Source organism: Staurois parvus, unplaced genomic scaffold (assembly GCF_062004578.1).
Source record: "Staurois parvus isolate SC_StPar_1 unplaced genomic scaffold, SC_StPar_1.0 ptg000449l, whole genome shotgun sequence".
Classification (NCBI taxonomy): domain Eukaryota; kingdom Metazoa; phylum Chordata; class Amphibia; order Anura; family Ranidae; genus Staurois; species Staurois parvus.
Genome location: NW_028318245.1, coordinates 3,410,728 through 3,432,824, shown reverse-complemented (window position 1 = coordinate 3,432,824; position 22,097 = coordinate 3,410,728). Strand labels below are relative to the sequence as shown.

The window sequence follows — 22,097 nt, the reverse complement described above, 5'->3', positions numbered from 1 at the left end:
TCCCTAGAGGAGACCACTAGTTTAAAGACATCCCTAGAGGAGGCCACCACTTTAGGGCATCCCTAGAAGAGACCACTAGTTTAAAGGCATCCCTAGAGGAGACCACCAGTTTAGGGCATCGCTTGAGGAGACCACTAGTTTAAGGCATCCTTAGAGGAGACCACTAGCTTAAAGGCATCCCTAGAGGAGACCACCAGTTTAAGGCATTCCTAGAGGAGACCACTAGTTTAGGGCATCCCTAGAGGAGACCACCAGTTTAGGGCATCCCTAGAGGAGACCACCAGTTGAGGGCATCCCTAGAGGAGACCACTAGTTTAAGGCATCCCTAGAGAAGACCACTAATTTAGGGCATCCCTAGAGGAGATCTCCTGTTTAGGGCATCCCTAGAGGAGACCACCAGTTTAGGGCATCACTAAAGGAGACCACCATTTTAGGGCATCCCTAGAGGAGACCACCAGTTTAGGGCATCCCTAGAGGAGACCACCGGTTTAGGGCATCCTTAGAGGAGACTACCTGTTTAGGGCATCCCTAGAGGAGACCACTAGTTTAAGGCATCCCTAGAGGAGACCACTAGTTTAGGCCATCCCTAGAGGAGACCACTGGTTTAAAGGCATCCCTAGAGGAGACCACTAGTTTAGGGCATCCCTAGAGGAGACCACTAGTTTAAAGGCATCCCTAGAGGAGACCACCAGTTTAGGGCATTCCTAGAGGAGACCACCAGTTTAAAGGCATCCCTAGAGGAGACCACCAGTTTAAGGCATTCATAGAGGAGACCTCTAGTTTAAAGGCATCCCTATAGTAGACCACTAGTTTAGGGCATCCCTAGAGGAGACCACCAGTTTAGGGCATTCCTAGAGGAGACCACCAGTTTAGGGCATCCCCAGAGGAGACCACTAATTTAAGGCATCCCTATAGGAGACCACTAGTTTAGAGCATCCCTAGAGGAGACCACCAGTTTAGGGCATCCCTAGAGGAGTCCACTAGTTTAAGGCATTGTTCAAGACATTCCTCCTAATCGTCTCTATCCAGGGAAGGAATATCCCTGTACCAGAGGTCCCATAACCTTCTAAGTTTGGGAGAGTCAGTAATGAGCAAGGTCCTGTATAGTGCAGATAGCAGTTTATCAAGAGTACATTGAGATAAAAGGTCTTCCACAGGATCTGTCCAGAGGAAGGGGCCGGGTAGGGAACTGAGATCTGGCAGCATGATGCAATTGGACGAAAAAACATCCAACCTGGAGACAGAAACAACTGAGAGAGCTGAGAGAAGGACAAGTGTGAAATGTATCTACACGTGGTGGAACACTTTGGTTTTGAAGATTTTTTTTTTGTCACCATCAGGTCAGTTCACCGAAATTGCTCAAACATTACGATCACCGATCATCTGTAAATCATAATAGTTTCCGTAAAGAAGAAATCTGAGACGAGTATCGCAAAGTATGGAGCGTTCTTTATTTTAGAAAATCAGAATTAGTGACCAACAAACAATAAACACTGAGCTAGAATCAAATCTTACGTAACTGAAGAAAATAAGCTATGAAATGTATTAAGTGTTGGTTTGACCAATGACAAGCCGGCTTCTTCAGTAGAACATAAAAAGACCAATAATGTACAGGTACACAATCAGATATCAGCCAATGAAACGTGTTCTCCATGTATGGTCATATCTGGTCATGTATCAGCACAGTTCAGGTCTATGGTGCGGTCTGTGTGTGTGCGGGACCGGGTCAGCACTGTTTCAAACTTTTGAAACAAAGGGCCAGTTTACTGCCCTTAAAATATTAGCGGGGCCGGACTGTGGCTAGCAGGAGTAGAACATTCCTTGGCATTGGTGGGAGTAAACAATGCCATGGGCTTGGTGGTCAATGGGAGTAAAAAATATTATATCACTGATGTCAGTTGGAGGAATAGTTCCCTATCAATGGTGTCAGTGGGAGGAATGGTGCCCCATCATTGGTGTCAGTGGGAGGAATGGTGCCCCCATCATTCACATCAGTGAGAGGAATAGTGCCCCATCATTGGTGTCAGTGAGAGGAATAGCGCCCCATCATTGGTGTTAGTGAGAGGAATAGTGCCCCATCATTGGTGTCAGTGAGAGGAATGGTGCCCCATCATTAGTATCAGTGGGAGGAATGGTGCCCCATCACTGGTGTCAGTGGGAGGAATAGTGCCCCATCACTGGTGTCAGTGGGAGGAATGGTGCCCTATCACTGGTCTCAGTGGGAGGAATGGTGCCCCATCATTGGTTTCAGTGGTAGGAATAGTGCTCCATCATTGGTGTCAGTGGGAGGAATCATGCCCCCATCATTGGTGTCAGTGGGAGGAATGGTGCCCCCATCATTGGTGTCAGTGGGAGTTATGGTGCCCCCATCATTGGTGTCAGTGGGAGGAATGGTGCCCCATCATTGGTGTCAGTAGGAGGAATAGTGCCCCATCATTGGTGTTAGTGGGAGGAATAGTGCCCCATCATTGGTATCAGTGGGAGGAATAGTGCCCCATCATTGGTATCAGTGGGAGGAATAGTGCCCCATCATTGGTGTCAGTGGGAGGAACGATGCCCCCATCATTGGTGTCAGTGGGAGGAACGATGCCCCCATCTTTGGTGTCAGTAGGAGGGCTAGTGCCTCCTATCAGTGGAAGGAATAGTGCCCCAAGGGCTGGATAAAGGCAAGGAAAAGGCCACATGCGGCCTGTGGGCTGCAGTTTTGAGACCCCTGGTTTAGAGGATCATTTCACTATAATTGATCCCCTGCAGACCTACTAAAGTGTACCCGAAAAACTTCAGAATATTTTTGCCCTGCCCCCAACACACCAGTCTGAACATAACTCTGTGAGTTTTCTGATGTGCATCAAGTGTATTTTTCTGCTTGAAACATTTCCCGCACTCTGAACATGAATAAGGACGCTCACCCGTGTGAACTCTCTTGTGTTTTTGAAGGTAACTTTTCTGTGTAAAACATTTCCCGCAATCTGAACAAGAATAAGAATGCTCACCCGTGTGAATTCTTTGGTGCGAGTCAAGGTGTCCTTTCACAATGAAACATTTCCCGCACTCTGAACACGAAAAGGGACGCTCCCCTGTGTGAATTCTTTGATGTTCAACAAGGCTTCCTTTCTGAGTGAAACATTTCCCGCATTCTGAACATGAATAAGGACGCGTGCCTGTGTGAATTCTTTGGTGTGAAACAAGGTGTCCTTTCAAAATGAAACATTTCCCGCACTCTGAACATGAATAAGGACGCGCTCCTGTGTGAATTCTTTGGTGTGAATCAAGGTGTCCTTGCTTAATGAAACTTTTCCCGCACTCTGAACATGAATAGGGACGTTCGCCTGTGTGAATTCTTTGGTGTGAAACCAGGATGTCTTTCATAACGAAACATTTCCCGCACTCTGAACATGAAAAGGGGTGCTCTCCCGTGTGATTTCTCTGATGTATAAGAAGACCTGTTTTACTATGGAAACATTTCCCACATTCCGAACATGAAAATGTAAGTTCACCCGTGTGAAGTCTCTGATGTTTACTAAGGTATTTTTTGCTAATATAACATTTCCCGCACTCTGAGCATGAGTACAGATTCTCACCTGTGTGAATCCTCTGGTGTATAAAAAGTTGTTGCTTGGTAATAAAACATTTCCCGCAATCGGAACATGAATAAGGACGCTCCCCTGTGTGAGTTCTGTGGTGTACAACAAGGTGTTCTTTCACACCGAAACATTTCCCACACTCTGAACATGAATAGGGACGCTCATCAGTGTGAATTCTCCGGTGTACAAGTAATGACTTTTTTGTAAAGGATTTTCCACACACTGAACATGACACTGAATTCTCTTCTCTGTGAACAACTTTGGAGCTTGAAGAAGATTCATTGGAAGTTGATGGACCTATTAAAGTATCTGTATTGTGAGATATTGGAGACCTGGTACGGGATTTATCAGAAGATTTCTCAGGATTAGACGGATCCATTGATCTCCCCAATTGGTAAGGTCTGGGATGCATATTTTGATTAACAGGATTCACTCCTGGAGAATATTGTACAATGGAATTATCTGCTTTACCATCGGGAGATAACATAAGATGTTCCTCAGAGGTCTTCTGGAAGTAGTGTCCACCTGCTGAAAATAAATTTTACAATAAATTTCATAATCATTTTCAAACCTTACAGTTAAGGGGTCACATACATTGGTCGATCATCCAATATTTTATAAGATATATGAAATATTGTATACAATTGTATCCAAATCACACCAGGCATTGTTACTATGAGAATTCAGATGAACCTTCTTCCACCTCTTTTCTTGAAAACATGACAACATACTGAAGAATGGAGATGGACCTCCCATATGGTGTCCAGTATCTCCTCCTCATTTGTTGGGAACATGACGTTTTATTGAGGAATGGAGATGGACCTCCCATATGGTGTCCAGTATCTCCTCCTCATTTGTTGGGAACATGACGTTATATTGAGGAATGGAGATGGACCTTTCATATGGTGTCCAGTATCTCCTCCTCATTTGTTGAGAACATGACGTTATATTGAGGAATGGAGATGGACCTTTCATATGGTGTACAGTATCTCCTCATTTGTTGGGAACATGACGTTATATTGAGGAATGGAGATGGACCTTTCATATGGTGTCCAGTATCTCCTCATTTGTTGGGAACATGACATTGAGGAATGAAGATGGACCTTTCATATGGTGTCCAGTATCTCCTCCTGCTTTGTTGGGAACGTGACGTTATATTGAGGACTGGAGATGGACCTTTCATATGGTGTCCAGTTTCTCCTCCTCATTTGTTGGGAACATGACGTTATATTGAGGAATGGAGATGAACCTTTCATATGGTGTCCAGTATCTCCTCCTCATTTGTTGGGAACATGACGTTATATTGAGGGATGGAGATGGACCTTTCATATGGTGTCCAGTATCTCCTCCTCATTTGTTGGGAACATGACGTTTTATTGAGGAATGGAGATGGACCTTCCATATGGTGTCCAGTATCTCCTCCTCATTTGTTGAGAACATGACGTTATATTGAGGAATGGAGATGGACCTTTCATATGGTGTACAGTATCTCCTCATTTGTTGGGAACATGACGTTATATTGAGGAATGGAGATGGACCTTTCATATGGTGTCCAGTATCTCCTCATTTGTTGGGAACATGACATTGAGGAATGAAGATGGACCTTTCATATGGTGTCCAGTATCTCCTCCTGCTTTGTTGGGAACGTGACGTTATATTGAGGACTGGAGATGGACCTTTCATATGGTGTCCAGTTTCTCCTCCTCATTTGTTGGGAACATGACGTTATATTGAGGAATGGAGATGAACCTTTCATATGGTGTCCAGTATCTCCTCCTCATTTGTTGGGAACATGACGTTATATTGAGGGATGGAGATGGACCTTTCATATGGTGTCCAGTATCTCCTCATTTGTTGGGAACATGACGTTATATTGAGGAATGGAGATGGACCTTTCATATGGTGTCCAGTATCTCCTCATTTGTTGGGAACATGACGTTGCATTGAGGAATGGGGATGGACCTTCCACATGGTGTACCTCATTTGTTGGGAACATTTGTAGGACTGTATAATTCTTTATGAGCATGAGTGGCCTGGTTGTAACACTTTTATTCAGCAAGTGCATGTATGGCTTTTGTTTCTCTATCTTTGGTCCAGAGGCTCCTCCTCTACCCAGCATGTCTCATTTTTGTGAGCAAGCAGTACAAGGGTTGGAGAAGACACAGATGGGTGGAACTTGTGTCCCTTAATTGTGTCCAAATAGGTATTTTTTTTTTCTTTCTCTTAAAGCAATGTCCATGAGAGAAGACCAGCCAGACAAGATAAGGAGGCCCAAGTCTTACACTCCCAACCATTAGTAGTTGAAGAAGGAAGGTTCCATGACAAGAATGAGGTTGCTTTGCCTGTATTGAGACACCCAAGGGATGTGAGGACCCTCACAGTGCAATATCCCCAAATGATAGCAAAATACCCCCCATAGAATGGTAGCAGACCCCTAAGATTGGCAGCCATGAAGTCAGCCTGATGAAAGAAAGGGGTAGGGTAAGGAAGAGGTACATCTACGAGGGTAGACAGAGATGAGGGCATACCACAACCCCAATTCGGTGCCTACTAACACTAGAAGAACAGGAGGACAAGCAAAGGCCCATCCACTTAAACATCATTTGGCACCTCCTAGCTTCCAACTTTTATGTTCACCAGTGACCCAACCTCCTGAAAATGTGAATGGGTTTGGAATGTAATATTTATGACTTACTTGTGTCCATATGTAGAGAAGATTCCTCCTCCTTACTTTTCACAATCATCTCCTCCTCCTCCATAGACTGCTGATCACCACTCACCAACCTCTTTTCATCTTTCACCTCAACTTTGATGTCTTTCAGTTCTTCACCCTAAACCCCCAAAAACGATATCATGCATTTGTAAAAAGGAACAAGAAGATACATAGAAGAATGTCATCTCATTGCTTAGAATACACCTACCTGACGATGGTGGGGGATGGCTTGATCTTCCTGGGAATAGAGAGGACCACCCTCCTCTATAGACTGCTGATTTCCACTAACAAACATCTTTTCTTCCTCTTCAATTTCAGCTTTGATCTCTTTCAGTTCTTCCCCCTAAATCCCGAAGATAATAGTACAGATTTGTAAAAAAAAGATGTGATCTTTCTGTGTGGAATCCCGGGAATACAGAGGACGGGGACATCTCTCTGGTGGGATCCCATTACTGGACCCATCTACCTGATGATGGTGAGGGATGATGTGATCTTTCTGTGTGGAATCCCGGGAATACAGAGGATGTAGACATCTCTCTGGTGGGTTCCCATTACTGGACCCACCTACCTGATGATGGTGTGATCTTCCTGTGTGGAATCCCGGGAATACAGAGGACGGGGACATCTCTCTGGTGGGTTCCCATTACTGGACCCACCTACCTGATGATGGTGAGGGATGGTGTGACCTTTCTGTGTGGAATCCCGGGAATTCAGAGGAAGTAGACATCTCTCCGGTGGGTTCCCATTACTGGACCCACCTACCTGATGATGGTGAGGGATGGTGTGATCTTCATGTGTGGAAACCCGGGAATGCAGAGGATGGGGACATCTCTCTGGTGGGTTCCCATGACTGAATCCATCTACCTCATAATGGTGGGAGATGTTGTGACCTTCCTTTGTGGAATCCCAGGAATACAGAGGATGGGGACATCTCTCTGGTGGGTTCCCATGACTGGATCCATCTACCTGATGATGGTGAGGGATGGTGTGACCTTCCTGTGTGGAATCTCGGGAATACAGTGGACGGGGACATCTCTTCGGTGGGTTCCCATGACTGTATCCATCTGTAGGAAACACACACACTGACTGAATCCATTCTTTCTATGTGTTTATCAGATGATGGGGGATCTAGGTGGATCCTCCGTACTGCTCTCTCCTTTACAATAAAGTCTCCTCTTACCCGGTGATGTGAGGGGCAGCTGATTGTCCATCATGACGTCCTTGTAGAGGTCCTTGTGTCCTTCTAAATACTCCCACTCCTCCATGGAGAAATAGACAGTGACATCCTGACACCTAGGAAACTGACACAGATCAATGATCTTTTGGGTGACTTCTCGAATCTTCTTGGCACCGGTTCCTTCTGTTGTCAGGAGGTACATGTATCTGGTCTATAAACCAGGGTCTCAGTGTTGGGGGTTACTGGGTGTATCTATAAAATAATACTGCATTACCTCCTCAGCTGTGGGTTGCAGGAATATCTACCTCTACATCCTCCTAATGCCCCGCCCACTAGGAACCTCATATTTATAGACCACATCCTTCCTGTCACCGAGTTCCACTGCTAATCCCCATCCCCACCTTGTGGAGAAAAAAAAAAACCACAGACTAATTTTTTTCTAATACTTGAACAGACGCTTCTCGGTGCATTCTTCAGAGACAATAAAAAAAAAAATTATAATAAAAATCGCTTTATTGTCTATTCAAATTCACAAATGTATAAAAATATGAAAAAAAAAAAGAATATTTGAATTCCGTAATATATTCGGGGGCTGGAGCAGAGCTGGGAATAGAAAGAAGTGAAGAGATGGGGGGAGGTTGCTGCTCACCCACACAGATACCCAGGCATTGGGGGTCCCCTGTGGGGGGAGGCAAAGGGGGTCTAGCCATGACAGAACGGAGGTAATGAGGATCTGTTATGCCCCCTTTGGAACGTATTTTCTCCCAGTGACCAGTAGTAAAGGACACATATTTGCTGACCACTGCACTCTGTACACTGTGCTGCGCATTATATACTCCTGACCCCAGTGCTACATTTACTGTGCTGCATATTACACTCCTGACCCCTGAACTGCATTCACTGTGCTGTGCATTATATACTCCTGACCCCAGCACTGCATTTACTGCGTTACGTATTACACGTCTGACCTGCATTCACTGTGCTGTGCATTATATACTCCTGACCCCAGCGCTACATTTACTGTGTTGCGTTTTACACCCCTGACCCCTGAACTTCATTCACTGTGCTGTGCATTATATACTCCTGACCCCAGCACTACATTTACTGTGTTACGTATTACACGCCTGACCTGCATTCACTGTGCTGTGCATTATATATACCTGACCCCAGCGCTACATTTACTGTGTTGCGTATTACACCCCTGACCCCTGAACTGCATTCACTGTGCTGTGCATTGTATAATCCTGACCCCAGCACTGCATTTACTGTGTTGCGTATTACACTCCTGACCCCTGGACTGCATTCACTGTGCTATGCATTATATACTCCTGACCCCAGCACTACATTTACTGTGTTGCATATTACACTCCTGACCACTGAACTGCATTCACTGTGCTGTGCATTATATACTCCTGATGCCAGCACTGCATTTACTGTGTTTCATATTACACTCCTGACCCCTGGACTGCATTCACTGTGCTATGCATTATATACTCCTGACCCCAGCACTACATTTACTGTGTTGCATATTACACCCCTGACCCCTGAACTGCATTCACTGTGCTGTGCATTGTATAATCCTGACCCCAGCACTGCATTTACTGTGTTGCGTATTACACTCCTGACCCCTGGACTGCATTCACTGTGCTGTGCATTATATACTCCTGACCTCAGCACTACATTTACTGTGTTGCGTATTACACTCCTGACCCCTGGACTGTATTCACTGTGCTGTGCATTATATACTCCTGACCCCAGTGCTACATTTACTGTGTTATGTATTACACTCCTGACTCCCTAACTTAATTCACTGTGCTGTGCATTATATACTCCTGACCCCAGCACTACATTTACTGTGTTGTATATTACACTCCTGACCCCTGGACTGCATTCACTGTGCTATGCATTATATACTCCTGACCCCAGCACTACATTTACTGTGTTGCACATTACACTCCTGACCCCTGAACTGCATTCACTGTGCTATGCATTGTATACTCCTGACCCCACATTACATTTACTGTGTTACGTATTACACTCCTGAACTTCATTCACTGTGCTGTGCATTATATACTCGTGACCCCAGCACTACATTTACTGTGTTGCATATTACACTCCTGACCCCTGAACTGCATTCACTGTGCTATGCATTATATACTCCTGACCCCAGCACTACATTGACTGTGTTGCATATTACACTCCTGACCCCTGAACTGCATTCACTGTGCTATGCATTGTATACTCCTGACCCCAGCACTACATTTACTGTGTTGCTTATTATACTCCTGACCCCTGAACTGCATTCACTGTGCTATGCATTATATACTCTTGACCCCAGCGCTACATTTGCTGTGTTGCTTATTACACTCCTGACCCCTTTACTGCATTCACTGTGCTATGCATTATATACTCCTGACCCCAGCACTACATTCACTTTGCTGTGTATTATATACTCCTGACCCCAATGGTGTGTGACACCCTGTACATGTCATTGGATGCTTCATTGAAAACCAGGATGAGCTGTCTGGATGCCGGCACCTAACAGTTGGTGATAGGCAATGGGTGGGTTTAGGTTGGTGTTTTGAGGGGCTCTCCTGTGTCTTCGGAAGTATCATGTTGATGTCTACCTGTTGTAAATCAGCTTCATCTTGCAGCATTCTCCAAACTATGGTCCTCCAGTTGTTGAGGAACTGCAAGTCCCAGGAGACCTTGCAAGACTCCCAGGGGCAGAGGCATGACGATACTCGAACAGCTAGAGGGCCATAGTTTGGAGACCCCTGATCTTGAGGAACAGAAGTCATGAATCTGTGGACTAAAATATAAAATAAACTTGTGAGCCACTAAATATTTTTAAGATAGGTTCGTCAGTACCAAAACACATACTCATCCAATGTGTATATAAACTAAACAGATACTACAATAGTGCCGCGCTCCGAATTACTGATACATATCAAACAAAAAACATATAATAGTGTAATACCAAATAAGACTAAATCAATATCTCTTATTAATAAAGTGAAAAAATATATATTGTGACTGGTGACAATCAACCAATATTAAATGTGCACAAAAATGAATATAGTGAATAAATATTGGATAAATCAGTCTCTGGTGATACAAGTGACAAATCCAAGGTGATATTAAATCCAATTCTCAGTGATTCTTATTGTGTTCTTAATAGGCGCTCACCTCATTCAAAGCCTAAAAAGGCTAAACCAGCTTTTGTTCACCAGATGGAACTATAACTATAAACTACACCTTAGCAGTAATGGTGGTTACTCCTTCAACGTGGCTCTCCTCTCCTGCCACTATCCCCACAGGGATCTTTCACTCTCTCAATAGGCAGAAACACTCCTCCTTGTTATATCCCTCAGTGTGAAAAGAAATAGAGACATTGTGTCTTATCCTTTTCAAATATAAAACCTTTAATATGTGCCCATTGCACTCACATGTAACAAAAGTAAAAGCGCTTTGTATAAAATCAGTAGCCAGTGAATACAATAAGTGAGCTTCTCGCACTGTGTACTTGCCATCCTCGGGTGCCGGGTGACGTCACTGCCCCTCCCCTACACGTTATGCTGCAGGTCATGCAGCTTCATCAGGGGGTTTGATTCAATCTGTAGGAGCGGACTGTAGATGAGGACTATAGGAGTGGACTGCAGTTGTGGACTGTAGGTGAGGACTGTAGATTCGAATTGTAGGAGAGGACTGTAGGAGCGGACTGTAGATGAGGACTGTAGGAGTGGACTGTAGGTGCGAACTGTAGGTGCAGACTGTAGGAGCGGACTGTAGATGAGGACTATAGGAGTGGACTGCAGTTGCGGACTGTAGATGAGGACTGTAGATTTGAATTGTAGGAGTGGACTGTAGGAACGGACTGTAGATGAGGACTATAGGAGTGGACTGCAGGTGCGGACTGTAGATGAGGACTGTAGGTGCGAATTATAGGAGTGGACTGTAGGTGCGAATTGTAGGAGTGGACTGTAGGTGCGGACTGTAGGAGTGGACTGTAGATGAGGACTGTAGGAGCGGACTGTAGGAGTGGACTGTAGGAGCGGACTGCAGGTGAGGACTGTAGGTGCAGACTGTAAGTGCGGGGAGTGTAGGAGCAGACTGTAGATGAGGACTGTAGGTGCGGACTGTAGATGAGGACTGTAGGTGCGGACTGTAGGAGTGGACTGTAGAGGAGGACTGTAGGAGCGGACTGTAGATGAGGTTGTAGGTGCGGACTGTAGATGAGGCCTGTAGGAGTGGACTGTAGATGAGGACTGTAGGTGCGGACTGTAGATGAGGACTGTAGGAGGGGACTATAGATTAGTACTGTAGGAGTGGACTGCAGGTGCGGGGAGTGTAGGAGCGGAATGTAGGCGCAGTTTGTAGGTGAGGACTATAGGAGTGGACTGTAGGAGCGGACTGCAGGTGGGGACTGTAGGTGCAGACTGTAAGTGCGGTCTGTAGGTGCGGTCTGTAGGAGTGGACTGTAGGAGCGGACTGTAGGAGCGGACTCTAGATGAGGACTGTAGGAGCAGACTGTAGATGAGGACTATAGGAGTGGACTGCAGTTGCGGACTGTAGATGAGGACTGCAGATGTGGACTGTAGGTGCAGACTGTAGGTGAAGACTGTAGGTGTGGACTGTAGGTGAGGACTGTAGATTCGAATTGTAGGAGTGGACTGTAGGAGCGGACTGTAGGAGTGGACTGTAGATGAGGGACTGTAGGAGTGGACTGTAGATGAGGACTGTAGGTGAGGACTATAGATTTGAATTGTAGGAGTGGACTGTAGGAGCGGACTGTAGGAGAGGATTGTAGGAGCGGACTGCAGGTGCGGACTGTAGATGAGGACTGTAGGTGGGAACTGTAGGTGCGGACTGTAGATGAGGACTATAGGAGTGGACTGCAGTTGCGGACTGTAGATGAGGACTGTAGATTCGAATTGTAGGAGTGGACTGTAGGAGCGGACTGTAGATGAGGACTGTAGGAGTGGACTGTAGATGAGGACTGTAGATGAGGACTATAGGAGGGGACTGTAGGTGTGAATTGTAGGAGTGGACTGTAGGTGCGGACTGTAGATGAGGACTGTAGGTGCGAATTGTAGGAGCGGACTGTAGGAGCGGACTGTAGGAGTGGACTGTAGGAGTGGACTGTAGATTAGGACTGTAGGAGTGGACTGCAGATGCGGGAAGTGTAGAAGCAGACTGTAGATTAGGGACTGTAGGAGTGGGCTGTAGGTGAGGACTGTAGATTCGAATTGTAGGAGTGGACTGTAGGAGGGGACTGTAGGAGAAGACTGTAGGAGCGGACTGTAAATGAGGACTGTAGGAGTGGACTGTAGATGAGGGACTGTAGATGAGGAACTGTAGGAGTGGGTTATAGGTGAGGACTGTAGATTCGAATTGTAGGAGTGGACTGTAGGAGGGGACTGTAGGAGAGGACTGTAGGAGCGGACTGTAGGTGCAGATTGTAAATGAGGACTGTAGGAGTGGACTGTAGATGAGAACTGTAGGTGCGGACTGTAGGTGCGAACTGTAGGTGCAGATTGTAGGAGCGGACTGTAGATGAGAACTATAGGAGTGGACCGCAGATGAGGACTGTAGATTTGAATTGTAGGAGTGGACTGTAGGAGTAGACTATAGGTGTGGACTGTAGGAGTGAACTGTAGATGAGGACTGTAGGAGGGGACTGTAGGTGCGAATTGTAGGAGTGGACTGTAGATGAGGACTGTAGGTGCGAATTGCAGGAGTGGACTGTAGGTGCGAATTGCAGGAGGGGACTGTAGGAGTGAATTGTAGGAGTGGACTGTAGATGAGGACTGTAGGAGTGGACTGCAGATGCGGGGAGTGTAGGAGCAGACTGTAGGAGTGGACTGTAGGTGCGGAATGTAGGAGTGGACTGTGGGTGCGGACTGTAGGAGGGGACTATAGATTAGGACTGTAGGAGTGGACTGCAGGTGCGGGGAGTGTAGGAACGGACTGTAGGTGCGGTTTGTAGGAGCGGACTGAAGGTGCAGGCTGTAGGAGCGGACTGAAGGTGCAGACTGTAGGTGCTGTCTGCAGCTGAGGACTGTAGGAGTGGGCTGTAGGAGGGAACTGTAGGTGCACACTGTAGGTGCGGTCTGTAGGTGAGGACTGTCGGAGCCGACTGCAGGTAAGGACTGTAGGTGCAGACTGTAAGTGCGGACTGTAGATGAGGACTGCAGTTGCGGGCTGTAGATGAGGACTGTAGGAGCGGACTGTAGATGCGAACTGTAGGTGCGGACTATAGGTGAGGACTGTAGATTCGAATTGTAGGAGTGGACTGTAGATGAGGGACTGTAGGAGTGGACTGCCGTTGCGGACTGTAGATTCGAATTATAAGAGTGGACTGTAGATGAGGGACTGTAGGAGTGGACTGCCGTTGCAGACTGTAGATGAGGACTGTAGATTCGAATTGTAGGAGTGGATTGTAAGAGTGGACTGTAGATGAGGACTGTAGGAGTGGACTGTAGGTGTGAATTGTAGGAGTGGACTGTAGGTGTGAATTGTAGGTGTGGACTGTAGGAGCGCTCAGTAGAACCGCACTGTAGAAGTGGAATGTAGAAGTGCACTGTAGGAGCGGAATGTAGGAGCGCATTGAAGAAGCGCACTGTAGGAGCGCACTTTAGGAGCGGAATGTAGGAGCGCACTGTAGGAGCGGAACTTGGGAGCAGAATGTAGGAGTGCAATGTAGGAGCGCACTGCAGGAGCGGAATGTAGGAGCGCAAAGTAGGAGCGGAATGTAGGAGCAGACTGTAGGAGTGGAATGTAGGAGTGCACGGTAGGAGCAGAATGTAGGAGCGGAATGTAAGAACGCACTGTAGGAACGGAATGTAGGAGCAGAATGTAGGAGCGCACTGTAGGAGCGGAATGTAGAATCGCACTGTAGGAGCAGAATGTAGGAGCGCACTGTAGGAGTAGAATGTAGGAGCGCACTGTAGGAGGGGAATGTAGGAGCGCACTGTAGGAGGGGAATGTAGGAGCGCACTGTAGGAGTGGAATGTAGGAGCGCACTGTAGGAGTGGAATGTAGGAGCGCACTGTAGGAGCGGAATGTTGGAGCGCACTGTAGGAGCGGAATGTTGGAGCGCACTGTAGGAGCGGAATGTTGGAGCGCACTGTAGGAGCGGAATGTTGGAGCGCACTGTAGGAGCGGAATGTAGGAGTGGACGGCTGCCTTTGCAGTGTTTTGGTGACAAGAACCTAAAACACCAGCTGTGGCCCTTCGGGGGGGGCGGGGCTACATAAGAGTCATCACACTTTCCACAAAGAAGAGACCTGAGACGAGAGTGCAGTGCAGAACATTCGTGTTTATTCTAGAAAAGCAGAATTCATGATTTCCAAACAGAAAAAAAAAAATTTAACGCTACGATCCAAATCCAACCCAATCTTTTACAGTTCATTCCCGTGGTGCGGTCTGTGTGAGTGCGGGACCGCGCCCGCACTGTTCATTCAATCCCTGCAGGCCTAGACCTACCCAAAGTGTCCCCGAAACTCTTCAGAATATTTTTGCCCCGCCCTCAACACACACCAGTCAGAACATGAAAGTGTGAACTCTCCGGTGTGCAATAAATTGTATTTATGTAAACTGAAACATTTCCCGCACAAAATAAGGACGCTCGCCCGGTGACTTTTCCGTTGTGCAAAGATGTCCATTTTTCCCCCTCGGTGAAACGTTTCCCTCACTGTGAACTTGACTAAGGACGCTCACCGGTGTGAATTCTTTGGTGCGCAATAAGGTGTGCTTTCCTCAGGAAACATTTTCCGCACTCGGAACAAGAATAGGGACGCTCGCCAGTGTGAATTCTCTGGTGTTTTCGAAGGTCGCCTTTCTGGCTAAAACATTTCCCGCAATCTGAACACTGAAAGGGTCGTTCCCCCGTGTGAATTCTCTGGTGCTTTAGGAGGTCTCCTCTCTCAATGAAACGTTTCCCACACTCTAAACACGAATAAGGGTACTCTCCCTTGTGAATTTTTTGGTGTGAAACAAGGTGTCCTTGTCTAATGAAAGATTTCCCGCACTCGGAGCACGAAAATGGGCGTTCACCTGTGTGAGTTCTCTGGTGTGAAACAAGGTTTTCTTTAGTGATGAAACCTTTCCCGCACTCTGAACATGAATAGGGTCGCTCACCCGTGTGAATTTTCTGGTGTTTCTGAAGATCTACTTTCTGAATAAAACATTTCCCGCAATCTGAACATGGAAAGGGTCGTTCACCGGTGTGAAACTTCTGATGCTTTCTAAGGTCCCCTTTCTGAATGAAACATTTCCCGCACTCTAAACATGAATAAGGAAACTTCCCTGTGTGAATTTTTTGGTGTGATACAAGGTGTCCTTGCCTGATGAAAGATTTCCCGCACTCTGCACATGAGAAGGGGCGCTCACCTGTGTGAGTTCTTTGGTGTGAAACAAGGTTTGCCTTGGTGATGAAACATTTCCCACACTCTGAACATGAAAAGGGTCGCTCGCCTGTGTGAGTTTTCTGATGTACAAGGAGGCCTCCTTTTTCACCAAAACATTTCCCGCACTCTGAACACGGAAAGGGACGTTCACCCGTGTGGCTTCTCTGATGTTTGCGAAGGTCTCCTTTGTAAATGAAACGTTTCCCGCACTCGGAACATGAATAAGGGTATTCACCTGTGTGAATTTTCTGGTGCGCAAAAAGTTGCGCATTCGTAACAAAACATTTCTCGCACTCCGAACACGAATAAGGACGTTCGCCTGTGTGAATTCTCTGGTGTTTGACAAGGTGTCCTTTTATAACAAAACATTTCCCGCAATCTGAACATGAATAACGACGATCGCCTGTGTGATATCTCTCGTGTAAAACAAGGTGTCCTTTTCTAATGAAACTTTTCCCGCACACTGAACATGCATAGGGACGCTCACCTGTGTGAATTCTCTTGTGTATAAGAAGCAATGAGTTTTTTGTAAAGGATTTCCTGCACTCTGAACAGGACAACGAACGTTCACCTGCGTGAATGCCTTTATAGCTTGAAAAAGATTCATTGGAAGTAGATGGATCTGCTGAAGTATCTGTGCTGTGAGACCTTAGAGTTTCGGTGTGGGATTCTTCAGAAGGTTCCACAGCATTAGAGGAATCCATGGATCCCTCCAATTGCGAAGGTCTGGGATGTATATTTTGACGTATGGGATTCACCCCTGCAGAATATTGTTTGATGGGATTTTCTTCTACTTTATAATCTGGAGATACAATGAGGTGTTCCTCAGAGGTCTCCTGGACGTAGTGTCCACCTGTCGGGGAAACAATTTTTACAATAAATGTTATAAGTATTTTCCAAACCAGCAAAATCCATTATAAAAGATCAAAGAAAAACAATCCATGAAGACAGAAAGGAATGGACATCAGAAGGATACAAGAAAGTGGAGAAGAATCAAATCCAACCACCACTGATACAGGCAGGAGAAACTCCCGATGTTGGGAACAGAGGGCCAAGCCAAAAGCCACATCAAGCCCTTTGCTGCAAACTGAGAACCATCTTATTTTGAGGAATGGAGATGGACCTTTCATATGGTGTCCAGTAACTCCTCCTCATTTGTTGGGAACATGACGTTATATTGAGGAATGGAGATGGACCTTTCATATGGTGTCCAGTATCTCCTCCTCATTTGTTGGGAACATGATGTTATATTGAGGAATGGAGATGGACCTTCCATATGGTGTCCAGTATCTTCTCTCCATTTGTTGGGAACGTGACGTTATATTGAGGAATGGAGATGGACCTTCCATATGGTGTCCAGTATCTTCTCATTTGTTGGGAACATGACGTTATATTGAGGAATGGAGATGGACCTTTCATGTGGTGTCCAGTATCTCCTCCTCATTTGTTGGGAACATGACGTTATATTGAGGAATGGAGATGGACCTTTCATATGGTGTCCAGTATCTTCTCATTTGTTGGGAACATGACGTTATATTGAGGAATGGAGATGGACCTTTCATGTGGTGTCCAGTATCTTCTCTTCATTTGGTAGTGTGGTCAATATATTTGCCTTCTTCTAAAAACTTAGGGTGGTTAAGGATTTCATAAGATCACAATGAATAGCAAAGAATGGAGCTGGAGGTAGACAGTACATATTCCAGGAACAGACTAAGAGCAGGGTAGGCAGCAGAAGTAAAATGAAAATGTGAACTGTTTCTTCTTTTAGTGTTTATTGCTTACTTAGATCTATATGCAGAAAAGATTCCTCCTCTTTAATTTTCACAATCATCTCCCCCTCCTTCATAGACTGCTGATGTCCACTCACTAACATCTCTTCTTCTTCCTCTTTTACCTCAACTTTGATGTCTGTCTGTTCTTCACCCTGAACCCCAAAGATGTTAGAATACATTTGTTAAAAGGGACAAGAAATTACATAGAAGAATGTCCTCTCATATCTTAGAATACATTTTTAGGTCTGCATGCTCAGCCTCACCTACCTGATGATGGTGAGGGATGGTGTGACCTTCCTGTGTGGAATCCCAGGAATACAGAGGACGGGGACATCTCTCTGGTGGGTTCCCATGACTGGATCCATCTGTAGGAAACACACACACTGACTGAATCCATTGTTTCTATGTGTTTATCAGATGATGGGGGATCTAGGTGGACCCTCCGTACTGCTCTCTCCTTTACAATAAAGTCTCCTCTTACCCGGTGATGTGAGGGGCGGCTGATTGTCCATCATGACGTCCTTGTAGAGGTCCTTGTGTCCTTCTAAATACTCCTCCCCAGAGTCACTGACATCTTGACACCTTATAGGAACCTGACACACACAATGATACAGTCACCATCCAGACACATCTCTTGTCTGTTACTGGAGAATGCCCCACAATTTCCAGCACTGCTCACCTCTCCTGACAGCAGATCAGTGATCTTCTGGGTGACTTCTAGAATCTTCTTGGCGCTGCTTCCCTCTGTTGTCAGGCAGTGAGGTGGAGGCACTGTGATGGGTGATGTCCTGGGAAGAAAAACCAGAGGCTCTGGATGGACGGTTGGATAAATGGTTCTATATTTAGGACGTATCCGGTCTATAAACCAGAGGCTCTGGATGGACGGTTGGATAAATGGTTCTATATTTAGGACGTATCCGGTCTATAAAGCAGAGGCTCTGGATGGACGGTTGGATAAATGGTTCTATATTTAGGATGTATCCGGTCTATAAACCAGAGGCTCTGGATGGACGGTTGGATAAACGGTTCTATATTTAGGACGTATCCGGTCTATAAACCAGAGGCTCTGGATGGACGGTTGGATAAATGGTTCTATATTTAGGACGTATCCATCTATAAACCATAAAGATGTCTCGGTGACGATGGAGGAAGAGGATAGACATGATGGGGGGGGGGGGCTCACTGGGTATAATAACAATACCTTATCACCTCCTCTGCCGCCGGTTGCAGGAATATCTCCCTCTACTTCCTCCCAAGTCACCTCTCACCAGGAAAATCCTATTTATAGATTACATCACTTCCTGTCTCACAATCAGTGAGATCGCCTCCTAGTGGAGTGAATACAAAATATAGCCTACTTTTTTACACTCTGAATTCCGCCTCTTCCGATGTGTTCTTCGCTGGTGTTGAGAATATCACAAACTAATTAAAAAGGCAAATGAAAAAAATATATGAAAAGTAGTTGGATTGCATATTATGATCCCTAAATACGTAAAAATATGAATTTCAGTCAAGTTGCAGAATTTTGCAAAATTCATAGTGAAAAAAAAAAACGAGTAAAAAATGAGAATCTGAAACCGGAACCAGAATCGGGGCGGGAGCAGAGATGACAATAAAAAAAAAAGAAAAAAGCTGATAAAAAAAAAGAGTGATGAGATTGCTGCTCCCCCACACCGCGCACCCACAGAGATACCCAGGCATTGGGGTGCCCCTGTGGGAGGAGGCAATGAGGGTCTATCACACCACTATGGGGCATATGTTCTCCCACTGACCAGCAATAAGGGACACAATATTACTGAACACAGCACTCTGTACACCATGCTGTACTCAGCACATCTCTTGGTTCCACCCCCTACCCACCTCTGAGCACCGTCCCTTGGTTCCACCCCTACCCACCTCTGAGCACTGTCTTTTGGTTCCACCCCCTACCCACCTCTGAGCACCGTCTCTTGGTTCCACCCCCTACCCACCTCTGAGCGCTGTCTTTTGGTTCCACCCCCTACCCACCTCTGAGCACCGTCTCTTGGTTCCACCCCCTACCCACCTCTGAGCACTGTCCCTTGGTTCCACCCCCTACCCACCTCTGAGCACCGTCCCTTGGTTTCACCCCCTACCCACCTCTGAGCACCGTCTCTTGGTTCCACCCCCTACCCACCTCTGAGCAGTGTCCCTTGGTTCCACCCCCTATCCACCTCTGAGCATTGTCTCTTGGTTCCACCCCCTACCCACCTCTGAGCACCGTCTCTTGGTTGCACCCCCTACCCACCTCTGAGCACTGTCCCTTGGTTCCACCCCTTACCCACCTCTGAGCACCGTCTTTTAGTTCCACCCTCTATCCATCTCTCAGTACTCTCCCTTGGTTCCACCCCCTACCCACCCCTGAGCACTGTCTCTTGGTTCCACTCCTACCCACCTCTGAGCAACCATCCCTTGGTTCCTCCGCCTACCCACCTCTGAGCACTGTCTTTTGGTTCCACCCCCTACCCACCTATGAGCACTGTCTCTTGGTTCCACCCCCTACCCACCTCTGAGCACTGTCTCTTGGTTCCACCCCCTACCCACCTCTGTGCAATGTCCCTTGGTTTCACCCCCTACCCACCTCTGAGCACTGTCCCTTGGTTCCACCCCTTACCCACCTCTGAGCACCGTCTCTTAGTTCCACCCCCTATCCATCTCTCAGTACTCTCCCTTGGTTCCACCCCCTACCACCTCTGAGCACCATCCCTTGGTTCCACCTCCTACCCACCTCTGAGCACTGTCCCTTGGTCCTACCCCCTACCCATCTCTGAGCACTGTCCCTTGGTTCCACCCCCTACCCACCTCTGAGCACTGTCTTGTGGTTCCACCCCCTACCCACCTCTGGGCACTGTCTCTTGGTTCCACCCCCTACCCACCTCTGAGCAATGTCCCTTGGTTTCACCCCTACCCACCTCTGAGCACTGTCCCTTGGTTCCACCCCTTACCCACCTCCGAGCACCATCTTAGTTCCACCCCCTATCCATCTCTCAGTACTCTCTCTTGGTTCCACCCCCTACCCACCTCTGAGCACCATCCCTTGGTTCCTCCCCCTACCCACCTCTGAGCACTGTCTCTTGGTTCCACCCCCTACCCACCCCTGAGCACTGTCTCTTGGTTCCACCCCTACCCACCTCTGAGCAACCATCCCTTGGTTCCTCCCCCTACCCACCTCTGAGCACCGGCTTTTGGTTCCACTGCCTACCCACCTCTGAGCACTTTCCCTTGGTTCCACCCCCTACCCACCTCTGAATACTGTTCCTTGGTTCCACCCCTACCCACCTCTGAGCACTGTCTCTTGGTTCCACCCCCTACCCACCTCTGAGCAATGTCCCTTGGTTCCACCCCTTACCCACCTCTGAGCACCATCTCTTAGTTCCACCCCCTATCCATCTCTCAGTACTCTCCCTTGGTTCCACCCCCTACCCTCCTCTGAGCACCATCCCTTGGTTCCTCCCCTACGACACCTCTGAGCACTGTCTCTTGGTTCCACCCCCTACCCACCTCCGAGTACCACCCCTATTAGAGAATACAGAGCCAAGTATCATTTTGTGATACTAAGTAATTTCAATGGAATTTGTTCATGATAAGAAAGACAGTAAAATAGACTCCCTGCAGTGAGCAACAATAACCCCCACTGGGGTCTGCTGGCTGCTGGGAGGACACTGGAATTACAACCTTCCACCCTGGGAAGCACAGTGCCACCAGCAGGTGATACAGGTCCTGACACAGAGCTGGGAACTCAGCACAGGGATAAGAGTGTGGGCAGGTGCAGCAGATGTAATGACAGAGTCTGGTGACAGTAAAACTTAAATATTGAAGAAAACGCCAAACTAAAAACAACCCCAGTGCGAGGACGTCGCTCAGGGAGAAGCTTGTTCAATGCAGCGGGGAGGAATGCACCGACAGTGTCTGTCTTCAGAGGGTAGAATGCGGCCTGGCCAGTCTGGTCCCAAATGGGAGGCTTCTTTGCAAAATTGCGGGGCCCCAGCCTGTCCTTACTTACCTTTTCCTTGCTGCCATCACTTTCCCTTACAGATGGGTGCTCTTTTCCTATGCTAGCCACTTCGCAAAAACCCTGGAGCAGGGTCCTAATGCTAACCCAAGATGGCCACCAGAAGTCACCTGAATGCAGAGTAGCTATCCGGAATGGAACTAGGAAACCATGTTTCTCCTGACTTCCAGGCTGTGCTCCAGTGGGTCACCACCCACAGTCGAGAAAGCTGACTGCAACCTGCCTACAGGTAGAGCAAGGAACTCAGCATAGTGATGAGGGGAATTCCTCGAAATGGGCAAAGCAGGTGTACAGACCTGGGAACTCGGCACAGGGATGGTGGGAACCCTTCAAAATGGGCACAGCAGGTGTACAGATCCGGGAACTCAGCACAGGGATGGTGGGAACCCCCTCATAATGGGCACATTGGG

The 22,097-nt window shown here is 47.1% G+C and overlaps 3 protein-coding genes across 3 annotated transcripts in view; 1 reads left to right on the top strand and 2 right to left on the bottom strand.

Moving 5' to 3' along the window:
* The window catches only part of LOC149453334 (uncharacterized), a 320,806-nt gene that overhangs the window by 77,971 nt on the left and 220,738 nt on the right, over positions 1-22,097 (top strand). The window lies entirely within an intron of this gene.
* Positions 1,430-18,890, bottom strand: LOC149453345 (uncharacterized). The gene is given in 7 exon segments (XM_089688569.1): positions 1,430-3,818; positions 15,179-16,738; positions 17,668-17,809; positions 17,925-18,022; positions 18,139-18,250; positions 18,337-18,445; positions 18,859-18,890. Coding segments are annotated over 5 exon segments (2,934 nt in total). The 5' UTR covers positions 18,173-18,250; positions 18,337-18,445; positions 18,859-18,890; the 3' UTR covers positions 1,430-2,718.
* LOC149453346 (uncharacterized) lies at positions 6,645-15,141 on the bottom strand. Its single transcript, XM_089688598.1, has 2 exons — positions 15,015-15,141; positions 6,645-7,361 (listed from the first exon to the last, which is right to left on the bottom strand). The coding sequence occupies exons 1-2, from the start codon at positions 15,139-15,141 to the stop codon at positions 6,862-6,864; spliced, it is 627 nt and encodes a 208-aa protein (XP_089544724.1). The 3' UTR covers positions 6,645-6,861.